The sequence below is a fragment of the Castor canadensis genome, chromosome 5 (genome assembly GCF_047511655.1).
Source record: "Castor canadensis chromosome 5, mCasCan1.hap1v2, whole genome shotgun sequence".
Classification (NCBI taxonomy): Eukaryota; Metazoa; Chordata; class Mammalia; order Rodentia; family Castoridae; genus Castor; species Castor canadensis.
This window is the reverse complement of record NC_133390.1, coordinates 47,957,490-47,977,491: the sequence shown is the minus strand read 5'-3', so window position 1 is coordinate 47,977,491 and position 20,002 is coordinate 47,957,490. Positions and strand designations below refer to the sequence as shown.

The following is a 20,002-nucleotide window of genomic DNA, read 5'->3' as shown; positions in this document are numbered from 1 at the left end:
TGAAACATGACAGAGCACAACAATGAAAATAAATGAAGGTGGTGAGGAGTGGCAGGATCAGACAGACAATAAAGAAGAAGGAGGAGGCTTAATACAAGACTTATTGATCACCATCAAGCAAATATAAGAAGAATTAATACTAAAAGAATCAATTTTTTTTATGATTAGTAGGATTCAAGGAAACAGACTAAACCCTTTATGGATAGACCCAATTTTCAAATTTTTAAATATAAAACTTCTACACTTAGAACTGTTAAGTTTTTGAACAAAGAGGCTTGCGAAGTCCTTATGCAGGAAAACATTTTTTGTGAAAACCACAAATGGCAAGGACCCATTGGTTTATAGATAGGGAAGATATATAAATTTGGTAGATTTACCACATCTAGAAGGCAAAATGAGACATATGATATTATTTAATTTCTAAGGTCATTAGAAACATAAAAATAACATAGAAACAGAAAACAAATTAATGTTTTAGGATATTCAGAAGGCAAAGTTTGAGTAATTTTTAAAACAAAGACAATTATCTATCTTAAATAGTTTTGAAAGAAGCAAGTTCATGCCAGGTACCAGTGGCTCACACCTGTAATTCTAGCTACTTGGGAGACAGGGATCAGGAGGATTATAATTCGAAGCCAGCCCGGGCAAATGGTTCAAGAGACCCTATCTCAAAATTACCCAACACAAAAAGCAAGTTCATGATGCAAACACCCACTGGAAGTTAATTTCCCATGGTACTTTCACTGACCAGAATGTTAGTTCAATTTTGACACTCTTCATATTCTGGTTATAAAAGACTACGCAAAATTCAGACTTTTATCTTCTTTATCATTTCCCCCATGATAAGCAACAGGAGTTATAGAAAAGTAGTAATCTAGAAAGCTTCTTGCTTTTTCTTCTTTTCTTGTCTTCCACTACTAAGTGTGGGACAGACAGAATGTGGCAGAGATGGGAGGATAGACCCCTGCAGAATAATCCTTATTTAATATGTAATCAGTCTTCAAAATTCTCTATTTGGGTCCAAAACCTATAATGTTATGGCCAAACTCATTCAACTGTCATTGGTTTTTCCTTTTTTTCTACTGACCATTTACCTAACTAGTCCATGAAAAGGCATTACAATTATTTCTCAATGATGAAATTATAAGCAGAAATATTATTTTACTTATTAAGCACAAGCTAGATACATAATCTAAGATCTACTGAAACACTGACAAAAATAGTAACCTTTTATTTAAGACAGGAAGTTGTCATTTGATTTATTTTAATTGTGTATAGTCATATATTTAGGATTTAAAGGTCATTGAAATGATTTCTAGCCAAAGGACTGAAAATGGGGAGAGGTTTTATCTATAGTAAAATTATCTGTGCCTCTTCAAGTTTTATAAGTGAAATTTTATGCCAAAACATATATCATTGTTCATCAAATATATACAATATATAATCATTCATCAAATATTTTTAAACAGAAGAAACCATATGTAGTGTGTATATTTTATCAAGTTGTCTTATCCAAGTATTTTAGGCTCCAAAAGCCAAATGCCACTGAGTCCAAGACATACTCCATTAATTCAAGTACATGAACTACTGTATAAAGAATGTTATGTCACAAAGATGGCCAACACTACTGTTTTATTGGCAAGTCAATAAACAATATGGTTATTTATCAGTGTTAACTTGTTAAAGAACCAATAGGATACTGGAATGGTGAGATATCAATGCGTAACATAAAAATAAAAAAGGTTAAAAATGTTACAGTTCTTGAATTTTTTTAAAAAAATAGGTCCCTCTAATATAATTTGTGTGTATTTGCATGAAAAACTAGTTCAACAGTTATGTTTATGTAGTAAAAACAAAACTTACCAATAGATATTTGCCCCCCACAATATACAATGCAGCACATAATAGAGGAAGACCGCACTCAGGAAAATGGCCACGAGGTACCCTCTCATGGCTGGCCCACCTGAAACACAAGGAGGGAAGTCCAAAGAAAAGGAAAGACTGTTAGAAACGTGATGGCCCAAATATAAGCATTTGCAAATAAAGAGGAACCAGAAGAGAATGATACAGGCTTATATTTCTTAAAATGCTCACTGAATGTGAAGAAAAAGAATATATTTTCTCTCCTCTTATCAATTAATTAATACAACATGATGTGTGATTAGAGCAGTAAACAGTTCTGTGGTGTCAAAGCCAGCAGTCTCCCTACTATTTTCTCATGTTAGGTAAGAAAGAAAAAAAGAAATTCTCTCAAACAGTTTTATACATCTCTATATCCAAAACTTTTTTTCAAAAACACAGAAGAATATCCATTTTATCTCTCTCAATAGAAAGCAAATATGTGCCTCAAGATGTAAACACTCATTTCATTTTTCAGTGCCTGAGAAATGCTATATATTATAATTTTAGAGTAATTTTTGCACTGAAAAATATTTCCCACATTCTCAATTTTTATACTTTTTATGTACCTTTTTGCTTTCTCAACATCATAGCATAGGTATATTTAGCTCTGTTTCTGTATTAAACTGATGGTGGTATTCAGTGCACATTTTCAGACAGAAAAAAATGTGGGTACAATCCTCTGTAGAATATAAATGCAAAAATACTTTATATGTCTTTTTAAAACTTGTTTGTTTAGTTTCTCTATTTCACTTCAAAAACAGAACTTTCATATGCAATTAAAGGCAATATACAAATTTAATATATAATAATAAATCTTCTATTTTAGTGTATATGACTTTAAACAAGTCTACTATTCCTCTGTCTCCACTATGGAGTTTCTGATTCATCTGAACAAATTACATGTATTATTCCTCTCACTCCTATCCATATCTATTAACCTCAATCCAGGTCTACAGTATAGAAAGTGCAAGTCTTGTAGGACACATTTCCCAATAATGTAACGCTGCCCCTCTCTCTCTCCCTCTCCCTCTCTCTCTCTCTCTCTCTCTCTCTTTCCCCTTTATTGTTGTGTTGGATGGGGGTACACTGTGGCATTTACAAATGTTCTTCCAATATATCAAATATTTCATACTTGGATTCATCCCCTCCTCTGCTCTCCTTTATCCACCCCTCCCCTGACTTCTGGAATAATAGGTATTATTTTTGCATTTACATACACATATAAACATTTTTTGCACCATATTCACCCCCCTACCTCTTTCCCACTGCACTTGTACTAACACCCCCTGAGCATGTCCTGCCCCCCAACCCACCCCAGGCAGGACCTCTTCTGCCCTCCTGTAATCTGATTTTGTAGAAGAAAAAAGAAAAATAAATGGGCAATAATTGAGAAACCCCTTTAAACATCAAATTAAATATTTATAATGAAAGACAGGACTGTAAAATAGGTACAGTGTGTGTGGAGGGGGTACTAGTGGGAGGAGGGAGGGTGAATGAAGGAGATTAAGGCAAGGTATTTGGTTGGTGGGCTTCATATACCTATATGAAATAGAAGAATGAAACTTCACACAATTGCTTTAAGTGGAGTGGGGAAGGGGTTGAGGGGGAGAGACGATGGGGGCAGTGTAAATAATGTATAATATAAGTCTAATTGGAAATGTCACTATGAATCCTGCTGTATAATGAGCATATTTTAATAAAATTTTAAAAATAAAATAAATTTTAAAATGACATTTTTGCTTGTTTGAGATAATGGTAGGGAGTTTCCTTGTGATATTTCCATGTATATATGTATTATAACCCCAATTGGTTTAGCTCCTCTAATTTTCTTCATTCTACCTTAGTCCATTTCTTATGGTGGTTTCAGCTGATTTAAGATTTCTATATTCATTCTTATTCAGAAAGTATATCAATCATATTTAACTTCTTAGTTTCCTTCTTTTACTCTACCTCTCCCATATGTGACCTCCCTTAGTGTGACCAGTATTTCATAATATTGCTGCATTTACATTAGATCTATATTCCACAGGCTTCTTTCTCTCTCTTTCAATTTTTTTTTTTGGTGGGACTGGAATTTGAACTCAGGGCTTCACACTTGCAAAGCAATTACTCTACAGCTTGAGTCACACCTCTGGACCATTTTGCTCTGGTATTTTGGAGATGGTGGGGGGGGGTCTCATGAACTTTTAGCTCAGGCTGGCCTCGAACCGTGATCATCCTGATCTCAGCCTCCCAAGTAGCTAGAATTACAGGCTTGAGCCATTGGTGCCTGGCTTTCTTAAATGGGAAATAAATTAAAGTGGAAATCTTAAACCACTCCCTTACCTTCATAAGTGGGATACACCAAACAAAATTGAAGTTCTTCTTGAGGATGCAGGATCATCTTAATAAATATAATTGTGCATGGATTCTCACAGTTGAGATTCTCCAGAGCTAGGATACGGAGTTTAGGGATACAGTTTAGCATCCCTAAACTGTAGTGATTATCTGGTTGAGATTGCATGTCCCTCTTCTGTTAGTGTCATCTATTTCTCTGTGCAGCTACCACTCCCACATGTCATAGTAAATTAGTTAGAAATGAAAGCTATTTCAGAAGAAAGCAAATACGTAAGTGGGTTAAATGAGCAAACTTTAGTTTGCACATACTTCTGTTTTAATATACATAATTCCTGTGAGAGACATGATTCACAGCCCTACTCCACCTAAGACTGGGGCGTTAGGTAAGTCAGTTTGCTTCTTCCAACATCAGTGTCCTCACATGTTTACAAACAAGAGCACATGCTCCACCTCACTGAGCTGTTATGCAGCCCTGGAAGGCAATGTACCATAGGCCAAGGTAGTCTCCAGACAAGTCACTTAAATGTACAAATTAAACATTCGAGTTTCTACTAGGAATAGAAGGAATATACCTCAACATAATAGACTATATATGACAAGCCTACAGCCAACATAATACTAACTGGGGAAAAGCTGAAAACATTTCCTGTAAAGTCAGGAATGACACAAGGGTTTCCACTCTCTTCTATTATTCAATATAGTCTAGGAATTCCTAGCCAGAACAATAAGACAGGAAGAAGAAATAAAAGGAATACAATTTGGAAAGAAAGTAGTCAAACTATCCCTATTTGCAGAAGACATATCTTATAATTAAAAGACTTGAAAAACTCACGAAAAAACTCCTGGATACCATAAACAGCTTCAGCAAGGTAGCAGGATATAAAATCCATTTATAAAAATCAGTAACCTTTCTATACACCAACAATGAACAGAATGAGAAGGAATATAGGAAAATGATTACATTTATAATATTCTCAAAAAAGTAAAATACTTAGGAATAAACTTAACAAAGGATGTGAAAGAATTCTACAAGAAAAACTATAAACCATTGAAGAAAAAATCAAAGAAGACTACAGAAGATGGAAAGATCTCCCATGCTCATGGATTGGTAGAATCGACATAATGAAAATGGCTATATTATGAAAAGCAATCTAGATGTTTAATGCAATGCAATTCCAATTACATTCATCACAGAGATTGAAAAATCAACCCTTCAGGTCATTTGAAAACACAAAAGACCACAAATAGCCAATACTGAACAAAAAGAGCCACGCTGGATGTATCAAAATACCCACCTTCAAACGATAGTACAGAGCCACAGCACTAAAAACAGCATGGTACTTGCACAAAACAGATATGAAGACCAGTGGAACAGAACAGAAGACCCAGATATGAATAGAAGACTCAGACTGGATTTTTTACAAAAGCACCAAAAACACACCATGGAGAAACGATAACCTCTTCAACAAATGTTCCCAGAAAAACTGGATGTCTGCATGCAAAAAACTGAAACTAGATCTTTTACCCTGTACAAGTATCAACTCAAAGTGGATTAAGGACCTTAATATTAGGCCTGAAACTTTGAAGCTAGTGCAGGAAAGAGCAGAATGTATACATTTGACAAGGATTGATAACCAGAATATAAAGGGAGCTCAAAAGTCTAAACTCCTATAAAATCAATTACCCAATTAGAAATGGGCAAATGAACTGAACAGAGCTTTTTCAAAGGAAGAAATCCAAATGGCTAAAAAACACATGACGAAATGCTCAATATCCCTGCCCATAAAGGAAAATGAAAATCAAAACCACGTTAAGACCACCTCACTCCTGTTAGAATGGCTACCAATCAAGAACAGAAACAACAAATGTTGGTGAGGCTATGGGGAAAAATGTACCCTCATAAAACTGCTGGAGGAAATGTAAACTAGTACAACCATTATGGAAAACAATATGGAGGCTCCACAAAAAACTAAAAATAGAACTGCTATATGATCCAGTAATTTCACTCCTAGGGATATGCTCAAAGGAATGTAAGTCAGGTTATAATAAAGGCACCTGCACACCCCTGTTTATTGCAGTATTTTTCACAAAAGCTAAGCTATCGAAAGAGCTGAGATGCCTTACTATTGATGAATAAGAAAATATGGTATTTATATACAGTAGAATTTTATTCAGCCACAAAGAAGAATGAAATTTTGTCATTTGCAGGTAAATGGATGGAACTGGAGAACATCATTTTAAGTGAAGTTAACCAGGTTCAGAAGGCTAAAAGTCACATGTTTTCTCTCATATGTGGAAAACAGACCTAATACAAATATAGTAATATTATGAAAAAGAGGTCATACTAAAGGGAAGTCACACACAAGAGAGGGAAGGTAAAAAAGAAAGTAAAGAAAGCGAATATGGTTGATGTACTCTCTATACAAGAATGAATATAGAACTTTTAAACCTATTGAAACCACTATAAGAAGGGACTAAGGTAAAAAGAAGAAAAATAGAGGAGATGAACCAATTCAGGCTATAATACATATATACATGGAAATGCCACAAGGAAACTACCTGTGTAGCTATCTTAAACAAAATTTTTTTTCTTTTTTTCTATTACTCATATGTGCATACAATGTTTGGGTCATTTCTCCCCCTTTCCCCCTACCCCCTCAGATTTTTTCTTTTACAAAATCAGAAAACGGGAGGGCAAAACAGGTCCTGCCAGGGGGGCTGGTACCAGTGGAAGGAGGAGGAGGTGGGGAAAGGGCATGGGATGGTGAATATAATGCAAATACTGTGTACACATGAATGTAAATGGAAAAATGATACCTGTTGAAACTATTCCAGGAATGGGGGGGGGGATATAGGAGAATGGTGGAGGGGGTGAACTCAATTATGATGTACTTGATATATTATAATAACTTTTGTAAATGCCACAATATAACCCCACCTAGCACAGTAATAAAAAAACTTAGTTTCTACTATGAATAATATTATTTATGGAACTATCCAAAAGGTTGTAATGTCCCAATATAGGCAATTTTTAAAAATATATTTACATCTAAGATAAGACTATGTATAAAGGTCAATATAATTCAATTTGCTTCTCTATCTCAGGAAACATACTCTTTGGGAAAATTATGTATTATTTTACATAGCATGGAGTAAGTGAGATCTTGGTTTTGTTTTGCTGCTTTTCATTCACTAATATGTAGTTTAAGTGAAAACAAAGAAGTGTGAGAGAATGTTCTTTTTTCCTTCAAAGAGTAAAATAAACCCTACTCCCACTCTTGAAGAGACACTGCACATGGCACCTGGAAAAAAAATTAGGAAGCTTAGCCACTCTCTAATATTTCATGGCTAACTCAAAGCTTTGATATTCAAGATGCAAAGTAGAACAGGGCCAGCCAGGATATCCTTGTGATAAACATGTACACTTCAGTTCCTCTGCCTGCTCACAAGAAAAAGCTTCCATGAATGACTGAGTTTCTGATTATAATTCTGTAAATGGAATGACCATTTTGTTTTGAGCAGAAGCATTAAAAAAGAAGTTGGAATTTCACATAAGGTACATGATTCTGAAAAGACATAAGGCTCTGGAATATACCTTCAATTACCAAACAAACACATTTCAAGATATTGACATTAAACATCACAGATACCAGATTTTTGGTGCAGACATCCCTCAAGTCAGGGATCCTATGACATCCTTCACAAAGCCTGTCACACAGCAATTATTCCTCTAATGTATGGGTAAAGGGCAGTGAGAATAGTGAAACTTATTCACAGAAGTCAAATGTTCATTTCTTCTCAAACTCTAATATGTATCCCAATGTATGAATAATCTACATATTCCAAACTAGCTCAATAATGGCAATCCTCTTTAATATTAATAGTATGTATTATTTGTGGGGTGCATCAAAGTTCATATAAATCCTGTATGTCCATCATGAATTTCATGCAAGCCTACGAAAAGCTCATTTAATTCATGTGCAGGTATGACCCTCTTGATGAAAGAGGAAATGTAAGGTTTCTAAGGCTGAGCTCTTTCACAGTTCAAGAGAGACAAAATAGACTTACATCTGACCATGTCAGAGACTTCTACTCCTGGTGTCAACCTATCATTTTAAGAGGAGAGAGAGAGACAGAGAGAGAGAGAGAGAGAGAGATGGTTTTCTAGGACATTGTTCAAGTATTAGTGCCATTAGGATGGAGGTGGGGAGAGGTGGTTAACACTCCTGAGCCCTTACAAGAATCCTCCAATTTGATTGTTATGCACATGAAAATTTGAGAATCAAATCAATGTTCTGCAATACCTTACAGAATCATGGAGGCAGAAAAAAAAATGGATTTGCTGAAATACAGAGGCTATAACAAATACCCCAGTAAGACTGCAAGTGCCATGACAGCAGGTACTGTCTCTCCTTCCTATCTTCTCGTTCCCAGCACTTCTAACAGAGTCTGTTACATAGTTGAATCTTGTTATAGACCCCAGAACTATATACTTTGTATTAATTACTTTCCCCTCAAGGCCTTGCACGTGTAGTATGCCTGACTGATAATAGCTGACTGGAATCACTGAGAAGTATGAGTGCTTAAGCATGTGCTGAAGTATTTGGTAAGTGCTTCTTGTACATTATGTCATCCTGACAATCACCCTGTAAAGGAGTAGTAAACTTGTAATTCTTATTTCAGTAATGAGGAAAGTGAAGGCCTGAGAAAAACAATGACTTTCCTGAGTTGATATGAACTAGGACTGGAGACTTTATCTACCAGACCAGAGTCCCTGGTCATATGCCTTTCGTGGGGGCCAACTACACAAATGAGCATGTGTCCATCCTCTTGACACCAGGCTAAACATTACAGGATGTTTCTCTAATTGTGAATTCCAGCACCTTCTTAATCAGTCAATTCAATGTCAACTCAGTACCAATTCAATATTAGCAAAGTGGAAAGTTTATAGTCTTTTTTTTTAGTTTACAGAAATTTATTATGATTGTTGGTTTAATCTTCTGTGCTAGAGCATCCAACCAGCTGCCATTCAAAGACTCAGCTTGCATACAAGGCTTGCATTTCTCCAGCTGAAATTTATAGCCTTTTTTTAAGTTTTAACTCTGCCAAAATAAAATCCTATTACACCCAACCCTGTTCCTTCCAACCCTGCTCTTCCCACCTACAATAGCACTGATTAGTTTAAAAAAAAAAAAAAAAAACTCTATAGAATGACATTTGAAAACTGGCCAGATTTTTAATTCCAGTCTCTCCTAATGCTTTCTCAAACCAAAAGGAGTTTTTTGTTTTTGTTTGTTTTTATATAAACAGCTAACAAGAAAACCAGCATGTTCAGTAACAATTCTGGAATTCTAGAAACAGTGTTTTACTCATTAAGTACAAAAACTTGTGGGTATCTCAATCGACGACATACACACAAAGGATGAAACAGCCTAGCAGTTCTCTTTTTCAGACACTGAGCACACACATACTCCTGCTGCTTGGCTTCCTCTTGACATGGCTATAGGTGCTTCCTAATGCCTATCTGCAAGCTCAGCCACCAAGCTCTGAGACTGATCCTGTCTCAAAAAAAAAGGAGCCTGAGAAGTCCATAGCTAGAAGCTCAACAGTTTGGTCAGGTTCTTGGGATCCCACTCTGACCTTGGACAGCTCATCCATCAAAACTGGGTTCTTTCAGCTGGGTCCTTATTATAACCTGTTTCCTAATATCTGAATTCTTCTCTCCGTTTCTCAGATACCTCAGCAGCTCTGCACTCAAACTTCCAATTTTTAAGTAACTCAGATCCTAAACCATGTCTCTATTTGTTCTGTGGCAAAACTTTCTTATGCTTCTTGACTCCTCAGTGACAGATGATTCTTTCTGTTACTAGGTCTTCTCTCATCTCAGTGAGCTGCTGGTTAATAATAATACCCAATAACTTGCATTTTTGTGCAAATTAGAAAAAGAAACACATTCTCTGGCTCCACACAGACCTCTGGGCACTTAATATCTATTATCATAGCAGCAGCTGATTTTTAGCTATGAAATGGGTCCTTGTTCGTGGCTCACCTCCACACCCTTACCAGGTGGTACTGCTGATGTCTGTGACCATTCAGCCATTCAACAGGCATTCCTCCATTCAGGCTTCCATAAGTCTTCAGCTCACACTGACAAACACTCAAGACTGTCTGGAACATAGCCAATAAATAGATCTTACATCCTGCCCTCCTTCCTCTTTGTACTTTTTGCTGGGTTTGTGACTGTTCTGTTTAATCATGTGCCTGTGTAAAGAAACCTAGAAGGAAAGACCCTCCTCCTCCTGCATGCATTAATGTCTAGTTTTTCAGTCCAGCTCCACAGCTCCTCTAAGCCTAAGTCTCACAGACTTAACCATTTCAAAATAGCCCAAGACTCCCTGGAGAAACACAGGATCCCATGGTGACAGATGTAAAGGCCTCAGTCTCCTTCAATTCACAACCCCTTTTAAAAGTATAGTCCTTAATATAAGCTTGATAGCCCAAATATGCAGGGGTAGGTGTTGGGAACCAAAAGCCACAGTCTGACAAGGTCACTGTGGCTTAGCAGCATGCGGACAAGGTTGGAATCTGCAGGTGCACCATGTCTCTGTCACAGTGGGAAGGAACGCTAAGTGGTTTCCCCTGACTGAAAAGAAGTTTATACTTGGTCAAAGACACTGGCAGTAAGAATGCACGGTGGCAAAAACAGAAAGGTTGTAACTAGGTCAGAGTGGTTTTGATGTTTAAGTCTCTTCCTCTTTTGTATAAAGCTTGCTGAGAAAAATTAAATTTTGCCAGTTGGTCATCAGCCTTCTGGCCCTCTCAGGATGTGTTTTGTCATTCCCCTCCTGAGTGAGTGAGTCCTTTCATGTGCCTCATCTGTTCATTCCTGCCTTGAGGCCTTTCTGGTCAAGGACCTCTGCATCCCAGCAGGTAGCCTCTTTTACATACCAAGGACTTTCACCCTCTGGAGGCTATGATCATGTAAATAATAGCACAGTTTATTAAGCCCTAACTAAATGCCTAGAACAGTACTAAGCCCTTTCCATGTAACAATTAAAATCAAGGGTACTACCACCCTCATGTTAGAGATATTTTAACACCGAAAGTTGTGGCCAGAACTCAAACTGAGATCGGTCAAGATTTCAAAGTCCACATTTTAAAACTGTACACATCATTACTATATTTTTAGTTATAACAATATGAACTTTTTTTAAATTTTTATTTTATTCATATGTGCATACAATGTTTGGGTCATTTCTCCCCCTTTCCCCCTGCCCCCTCCCTTACCCCCACCCTCACCCCCTCCCTTACCCCCACCCTCACCCCCCCTTACCCCTCGCTACCCAGCAGAAACACTTAATAGTCACTTAATTATACTTTTAAAAATAAAACAAGGGGATAGTGGGGGTATAGCACAGAGGTAGAGTATATGCTTAGTGTGGCTGAGGCCATGGATTCAATCCCCAGCACAGAATACGTATAAAAACAAATAGATGATACATATTAAATGTATGCATTTGTTAAAATACACTTAGAAATACTATAATACAAAAAATTATTCAGCTGACAAAGGAATACATCTTAAGGAATCATTAGTCTGTTTGATGGAATTATCTACTAGAAGGATCTGAAAATTCTCATAGCCATAATTAAAGAAACACAACATACAGAATTAAAAATAGACTTGAGTAGTTTCAACAAATTGCACCAACTGTTTAACTTCTGACCAATTTCTAAATCCATGGCTGTTTTCTTTCTGCAGGGTAGAAAGGGAATCTCATGTATAATTAAGTTTCTTTCCCTTCCCTCCCCCAGTTCTTCAGCCAATGCAAGGATATGCACACACGCTTGTCTTTCAGTCTGTCGAGAAAGCCGGTGCTGTTGCCAGATTTTGTCCTGCACATATGTAGACTGATCTTTTCATCTAATTGAATCTAATCCCTCACTGCCAAAGCAGATGACCAAATCTACTCCTGCAAAGGGGATGTGCTCACTGCAAAGAATTTTAAAAGGAGAGACATGACTACCCAGCAGAATTTTCTTTTTTTAATAGTGCAGCTGGACACACTGAAATCATTCAGCTAATAGCAACTATACTTATGCTAAAAATAAATGAGCTGGAGTTCCTGTTTTCAAGATCTCTCACTTTAGATTCAGCTCCATTGCAAATATTCAAGGGAACTTTTTAGGGAACTTCTTATGCTCCTAGTGTTTATTCACATTTTCTCTCAAGGACTCACTTCTCTTAGAGGAAATTTTCTGTATTTCCTTATATAATATCATACTGATAAAATATCAGGCTCTGAAAAGTATTAAATATTAGAAACAGATAATGACTCAGCTATTGTTTTTAAAAAATTAGCTTTGCTGCAATAAAATTTTATGCAATAAAATTCATCACTTTAAAATGTACAATTTGATGAGTTTTGGAAAAAAAATATATAACCATGTAACAATCACCAAAATCATGATACAAAACATTTCAATCAATCCCCAAATTTCTTTTATTCTTCTGTAGTCATTTCCTCTCCCCTACTTGCTGGTCCTTAGCAACCTGATACTATTCTGTGGTTTTGCTCTTTCTAAAATTTTATATAAATGAAATCATGCAGTATGTAAAAAACAGCATAATGCTGGCTTTTAAAATTGCCCATATTACTGTTTGTACTAGAAGTTCAATACTTTTTTTTTTAATTACTAAGTAGTACTCCATTTTACAGCTACACCACAATTTGCTGGACAATAGACATTTTATGTTTTGGTTACTGTAATTAAAGCTTCAGTGAACATTCAAATACAACTCTTGGAAGAAATATGTTTTCAGAGATCATATACTAGTATGCTTAGCTTCATATTAAAACCTTAAATTGGCATTTTGCTGCATATTTTTGAACAATGCATTTACTTCAGTCTCTCAGTTAAAACAGAAAAAAACCCTTACCTGTAACTATTGAAACAAAAAAAAAAATCAGTGATCAAGTCCCATGCTACATCTTTTAAAAGTCTTTAGGACCTGATCTTTTAAAACTTCCAACTGACAGAACTTTCTTTGGATAAACTAGTCAGACTCTCTTTGAAGATAAGAGACTTTAAGAAAAATTTCCCTCAACATTTCAGGGAATATTTGTGTTTTATTTGTAAATTCCCTGGATATTGTCCTTCCTATATTATTTCAAGTATTATCCTTCTATCTACTACCAGTATGATGATGATGCTACTGATGCTTTTGAAAAAGAAATATGAGTTGCATTCCTTTGGGTAGATCCCCAGGAGAGGGATTGCTGGATCATATGGCAGATCTATGTTTAGTTTTTTAAGAAGCCTCCATAGTGTTTTCCTGAGTGGTTGCACTAGCTTGCATTCCCACCAGGAGTGCATGAGGGTTCCCTTTTCCCCACATCCTTGCCAACATTTGTTGGTGGTGGTGTTTTTGATGATAGCTATTCTAACAGGGGTGAGGTGGAATCTTAATGTGGTTTTGATTTGCACTGCACCTGCACACCCATGTTTATTGCAGCACTAATCACCATAGCCAAGTTATGGAAGCAGCCAAGATGACCCCCTACTGACAAATGGATTAAAAAATGTGGTATTTATACACAATGGAATTTTACTCAGCCATGAAGAAGAATGAAATCTTGTCATTTGCAAGTAAATGGATAGAACTGGAGAACATCATCTTAAGCGAGGTTAGCCAGCCTCAGAAGGCCAAAATTCATGTGTTCTCCCTCATATGCGGACTTTAGACCTAAAACAAATGCAGTAATGTTAATGGACATGGGTCACACGCTAAGGGGAGAAAGCATACAGGAGGAAAAGGGAAAGGCAGAAACTTGAAGCGTTTGATGTGCCCACTGTAGAGGAGCTAATATAGTAACCTTAAAATGACAGAGGTCATTTTAAAAGATCATTCCTGGTCACTATGGGAAGGTGACCAGGAAGTAGTAAAGAGGTCTGGTAGAGATGAACCAATTCAGGTTGTAATACACATGTGCACAGAAGTAATGCTAGGAATCTCTCTGTATAGCTATCCTTATCTCAAACTAGCAAAACCACTATGTCTTTCTTATTGCTTATGTCTACTCTTCAACAAAATTGGAGAAGAGGACAGAACAGGTTCTGCCTGGAAGTGAGGGAGATGGGGGGAAAGGGAGGATGTGGGGAGTAGGAGGGAGAAATGGCCCAAACAATGTATGAACATAGGAATAAATGAATGAATAAACCGAAAAAAAATATGTAGGCCTCTCTCCTCACATTACACCTTTGGTACACACACTTCATTCTGCACCTTTTGCTGATTTACCTAAAAGTGTCAAATGAATCACCCATCAAACATTTACAGCCATATTCCCAATTACTGCTAATTACAACTTGAACCCAAGAATTGGAATTTAGCTCCAGAAAGATAAAAAGAGTTCAGGACATTTAGAAAAAGGCCTTAATATACCATATTACAATAGAGGCAGCCAGGATTGTAAAACTTTAAAAACTTGCCAGAGGCTATCTTGCCAGGAAGTGATGCAGGTGGTGTACAAAAGAGCATTTTTATGTAGATTCCCCTTCAGCACAATCCCTGTCTCATAATGAGAACACAATAGTATACACTTATTTCATGAGAAAATAAGTCAATAAAGGAATAAATTCATTATAATATTGCTAAACCCATTGGTCTTTGTTTTGTTCCAATCCTTTGATCTCTATGGTGTTCAATTCCTGAACTGCCTCCCTTTGAGCGGTTCTGTGCTAGCCTATAACTTCTCAGACTGCCCTTCTAGAACTCATCTTCCTTCTCTGCCCATCTAAATACAAGAGCTCACAGGTTGTTAACTTATTTCTGTTTCTTACACCCATGTTCTCATTACTTGTCACTCAGCTACTTGCAATGATCTCTAATCTTCCCTTTAAACCAGTCCATATGCTATGTCTGGCATAAAATTCTCAAAGTTCTGCCTTCATCTTTCCACCCATTCCATAAGAAATCCTTCACTAGCTTCCCATTTTCTGCCAAATACACATAAAATCACTAAGTCTAGCAGTTAAGTGTTCTATAATTTGGTCCTTTCATTTTACTTCTCATTTTATTCTTCTTCATGTAATTTACACTTTGTATGTTGCAGTATAATTGGGTGTTAAGAGTGCCTGCTTAACAATCCAATCCTCTAGACTTGTGATTTAGCTCTTGCTCTGACTAGTTGTATGACATTGGGAGTTTAACCTCTGTATACTTCAGTTCCTCGGTAAAATGGGGACTAACGATGTTGATGCTGCCTAAGAGAGCTATTGTAAGCAGTAAATATAAAGCACTTAAGTATCTGGCACATAGTTATGACTCTTCTAATCTTGTCTTAATTCTTTTAAAACTAGTAAAGTACTAACTGGCCATACTCCAAAGCCTTCCCTAAAAAAGTAACATCAAAGTTTATTTATTTGTTTGGGTTTTTTTTGGTGAGATGGGCTTGAACTCAGGGCTTCATTCTTGATAAGCAGGTATTCTACTGCTTGAGCCACACCACCAGTCCAAAATAGTAGCTTCAAAACATCCTGGTAAAGCTCTTAAAGAACTCATGACATAGTGCTAATAATAGCCTCAAAAAATTAAATTTCCATTACCATAGTAGCTATTATTTCTGCATATTAATTTTGGCATTGCAAAGTATCTATGACAGGATGCCTTACTCCTCTGCTTCTGAATAGAAAATGAAAGGTGTTCTAAATAGCAGTAATTCTTTGGCAAAATTCATTTTAGGATTATACCTTATTTCTAATCAGAGAAGTCACACCTTTTTATGGTTCTCATAATAAAATTGCACTGATGCTAAGATGTAGTAAAAATAAACAAATCCAGACTTATAAACAGCACTTCAAATTTGTCCTGAAGCAAAACTAAAATCAAGAACACTACAAGAAATCTGAGTTGGCAAACAAAACTTGTCTTACAGGATGATATGTTACAATGTTGAAAAGGAGTTGGCTTTTGTGTCCTAAGTTTGGAAGCAAATACTGTGTGATTCAGACATGTTTAATGAGTAAAGGATAAACCCCTAAGCTAAAGAGTGGGACAGAAGAATAAACACCATGGAAGAGAATGACAATAAAAAGTAGTTAAAATTTGATTGTGAGAGAACACAATCTAAATGTGTTCTCTAAATCTCAATCTAAATCTGAACATCTAAATGTTTTAGGTGTTTAATTTTTTTAATCCTCAAAACCACACTTTAAGAAAAAGGTACTGTCTATCCTATCACATAGATGGAGGCATTATAGCACAGAGAAATTACAACCTGCCTAAGGATTCCCACATAGTAAGCAGTAAAGCTGGGACTTGAACCCATACACACAAAAATCCATGTTCTTCATCACTATGCTATATGGACTCTCAAAATTCTTGCATTACCTTGACACCAGAAAATATAAAGATTGACATGAAAGGCATCTCCACAGGTCACCAAGATGATTATATACCAGATTTCATTAAATTAAGAGGTTTCCAGCAATAAGAAACCTGAGGCTCTTGTCATATCTCCAACCTAGGTACATGGTAGTCAAGAGTTCTAGGGCTTTGGAACCACCATTAAAAATCTCAGTGTGAATAAGCAATAGTTCAAGAAATTCTCGAGAACTAAATTCCAGATAACTGTGAATGTCCATTTCCCAGTAAACTCATTATGATGTTCTCAGTCAGTATGTGTCCTTCATAAAAAGATACCTAAATAAAACTATAATGTAACAAGTTTGCTAGTAGAACAATTGTTTCTGATGAGCCTTAATGAATCAGAAAGACTGCAAGGATTCATGGGTAAGACATGAAGCTAATTCCTGGTAGACATTTTTGTTCTAGAGTTTTCTCAGAATAAAGTTAGTAAGTTGGTGTCTGAAATTTGTGCATAAGAATCCAGGAGTAGTAGAATAGACCTCAAAATTACATTACAGTATTTTAATGAAATTACTATTAATTACTGAATCTAAAGACAAAAGGAACTAGAATTAATTCTATTGAGGAAAAAAAGACCCAGAAAGAGCAACCCTCTTGCTAACAATAGAATTTATACAACACAAAACTTGTGATGCATGTAATGTCCTAATTTTCATTTTAGACTTTTCTTACTCTTCATTTCCCTATTAGTTTATAATAGTCCCCCAAAAAACCTTTTCAGATTGAGAATAAAAAACTAACTTCCATAGCCTGGGATATGCTGAAGAAGCATTAATTGGTTTTAGGAAGTCTCATAGGTCCCTGGCCACCTGTAAAGTTAGGAAGAGAAAATAATAGGCAGTTGTACACAAAAAGGGAGCTTAAAATCACCTGTTAGAAGTGGAAACATTTTATAAAAACACTTCAAATGTTCAAACTTACATCTAAAGAATCTGCTACATTTGCTTACCTGCACTTTTAGGAATCTGTTTCCCAAAGGCCCTCTCTGTTCCTGAAAGTAAAGAATGTGGTAGGAAGGACCAGGATATGAAGGATCAGGAAGCTGTCTGCTGAACTGTTGAGGCCTCTCTACTAGAAACACAAGACCAAGGGTTGTGCGTCTTCTTCACTTGCAAATGCTGAAATAAAACATAAAGACAGCATACTTACAAGACTGGCTAAGTTATATATGAAAAATTTAAAGCCATTTTTAAAATTTAATGAAAACACTATGTTAATAAACTCACGTATTATTCCCTAAAAACTGCTTTACAGGATGATGAAATTACCAAACACAAAAACGAAATGAAACAAACAAAATAATCCAACAGCCAAACCAACAACACATATTACATTACTGTCATTCATGACTGACTTTCCAAAGGATCCAGTTCAGTCTTCTTGAAAAAATAACATATCCAGCTCAATTAATCCAAAGCAACCTGGTAATGAAAGAACCATCTGTCTTATTTCCAGCTTCTCTTCACACACACGGCTTTATTGTTAAACACAGTGGTGACAGAAGGAGCTATTGGCCCTCAGAACCCAAAGAGGAAGTGAAAAGAGGGAGAGTCAACATTGAAGAGGAGGTTGAGAAGTATGAAAATATCTAGAATAAAGTGAGCAGAAAGGAAGCATGGGTGAATTAGCAGTAGCAGCTAGTGTCAGAATGTGCTATGCTCCACTTCCGGGGGGGCGCGGGGCGGGGGACTTTCCTCCTCCTACAGTTTACCTTATATAAGATTAATCCTGACACAAAAAACTAACCAATAAAATCTTCATGCTCTCTTCATCAGTAGAAAGTATTTTTAAAAAGTGCTAAGAAACACAGCAACAGATGTGGCTCAAGTAATAGAGCACCTGCCTCTCAAGCAGGAGGTCCTATTTTCAAACTCCAATACTGCCAAACAAAACAACAACAACAAAAAGGTCACAATCATTTACAAAAATTCTTGGGAAACAAAAATCAAAAAAAATAAACATGGTGAATATTTTACTTCAGGAGTTACTTAGGAAGTCTAGTGTCCTCAAGGAGAAATAATTATGCTTTGAAAATCATATAGTCACATGCAAAAATGGATTTCAACAAAAAAACAAAAAGTTGAATGCAGTAAGATTATTTTTTTGTGTGGAAGACAAATTGATGAAAAACATTAAAGAAAAACATAATTGGTTAATGCATTGAATTGTGGATTACAGGGGGATTTTTTTTCTTAAAGTGCATTCATTTTAAAATTTGTAGAGATATATTTGACTGATTGAATGCTTTATAGCATCTAAAAAGAATGGACCAGCTTTATTAATCATATGGATAGAATTTAAAGCCAGTACTATAGAGTGAAAAAACATAAATTTCAGAATATTGTGTGTTATCTACATAACACTAAACATCATTTCAAACAGCGTCAGATACTGTAGAAGGCTTATCTGGGTATCTTTCAAAGTTATTATAGTAGTGGTCCCTAGAAGAAGAGGAACAGGGTAGAGAAAGAAACACAATCCACGTTAATAGAAGTTTAAGAACAAGGTTAAGAGTGTAGCTCAGTGGTCGAGCACTTGCCTAGCATGTATGTGGCCTTAGGTTTGATTCCTAGCACCACAAAAAAATAATTCAAGAAGATATGATAATTTGGGTTAATAGGTTCATTCATTATATTACCATTTGATATCTATGAACAGTTTCGTAGTAAAAAAATTCTGTGTAATATTTCTTAATAAGGTACTTTCTAACTAATAACCATATATTTATCGAGACTCTGAAATGAGACTGAAGCTGTTGTTTAATGTGTCTAGTGTTTTGTGATGTCATTCTGTGAAAAATGAGATTAACAGAATTAGTTTTGAAGTTTTATTACTTTACTTTATTTAATTTATGTTTTTGGTGGTCCTGGGATTTGAATTTTTTGCAATATGAGGTAGGAACGCTAACACTTGTGCCATGCCTCCAGCCCAACAGAATGAGGTCTGAACATGAGGAAAACTTCCAGTTGACCTTGCTCCTGAGAAGCTATAATAGTTTTAAGGTCAGGAATAGACTGAGTCTTATACCCACAAAGATGGCATGGGAGACTTTTCTTGTCCCCTTTAAAGACACACAATTTTATAGCAATCACTGGGAAAAATTACTTTAGAGTTAAGTTTTTTTTTCACATCTTGTATTTCCATTAACTGTAGTATCCTGAATTCATAAATCCATTCATTCATTCATTGTTTTTGATTACTTACATCACAAGTGGCCCATTATCCAACAACCTGTTACTATCTTTAAGTAGCCTAAATAATAGAAAGTTCTTTCTGTCAATGAGTTCAAACATAACTCCTTGAATTTTTTATTCATTGGCCTGGCCTAAC

The 20,002-nt window shown here is 36.0% G+C and overlaps 1 protein-coding gene across 3 annotated transcripts in view; it reads right to left on the bottom strand.

The window, feature by feature from the left end:
- Nucleotides 1–20,002, bottom strand: part of St3gal6 (ST3 beta-galactoside alpha-2,3-sialyltransferase 6) — a 56,383-nt gene that overhangs the window by 21,277 nt on the left and 15,104 nt on the right. Inside the window, exons 1-3 of one of the 3 annotated variants that reach the window (XM_020178875.2) lie at nt 18,027–18,268; nt 17,622–17,790; nt 1,864–1,963 (exon numbers count right to left, since the gene is read on the bottom strand). In XM_020178875.2, coding sequence (XP_020034464.1) covers nt 1,864–1,952 — 89 coding nt within the window. In that variant the 5' untranslated portion in view covers nt 1,953–1,963; nt 17,622–17,790; nt 18,027–18,268. The other 2 variants (XM_074072962.1, XM_020178878.2) reach the window with 2 other exon arrangements.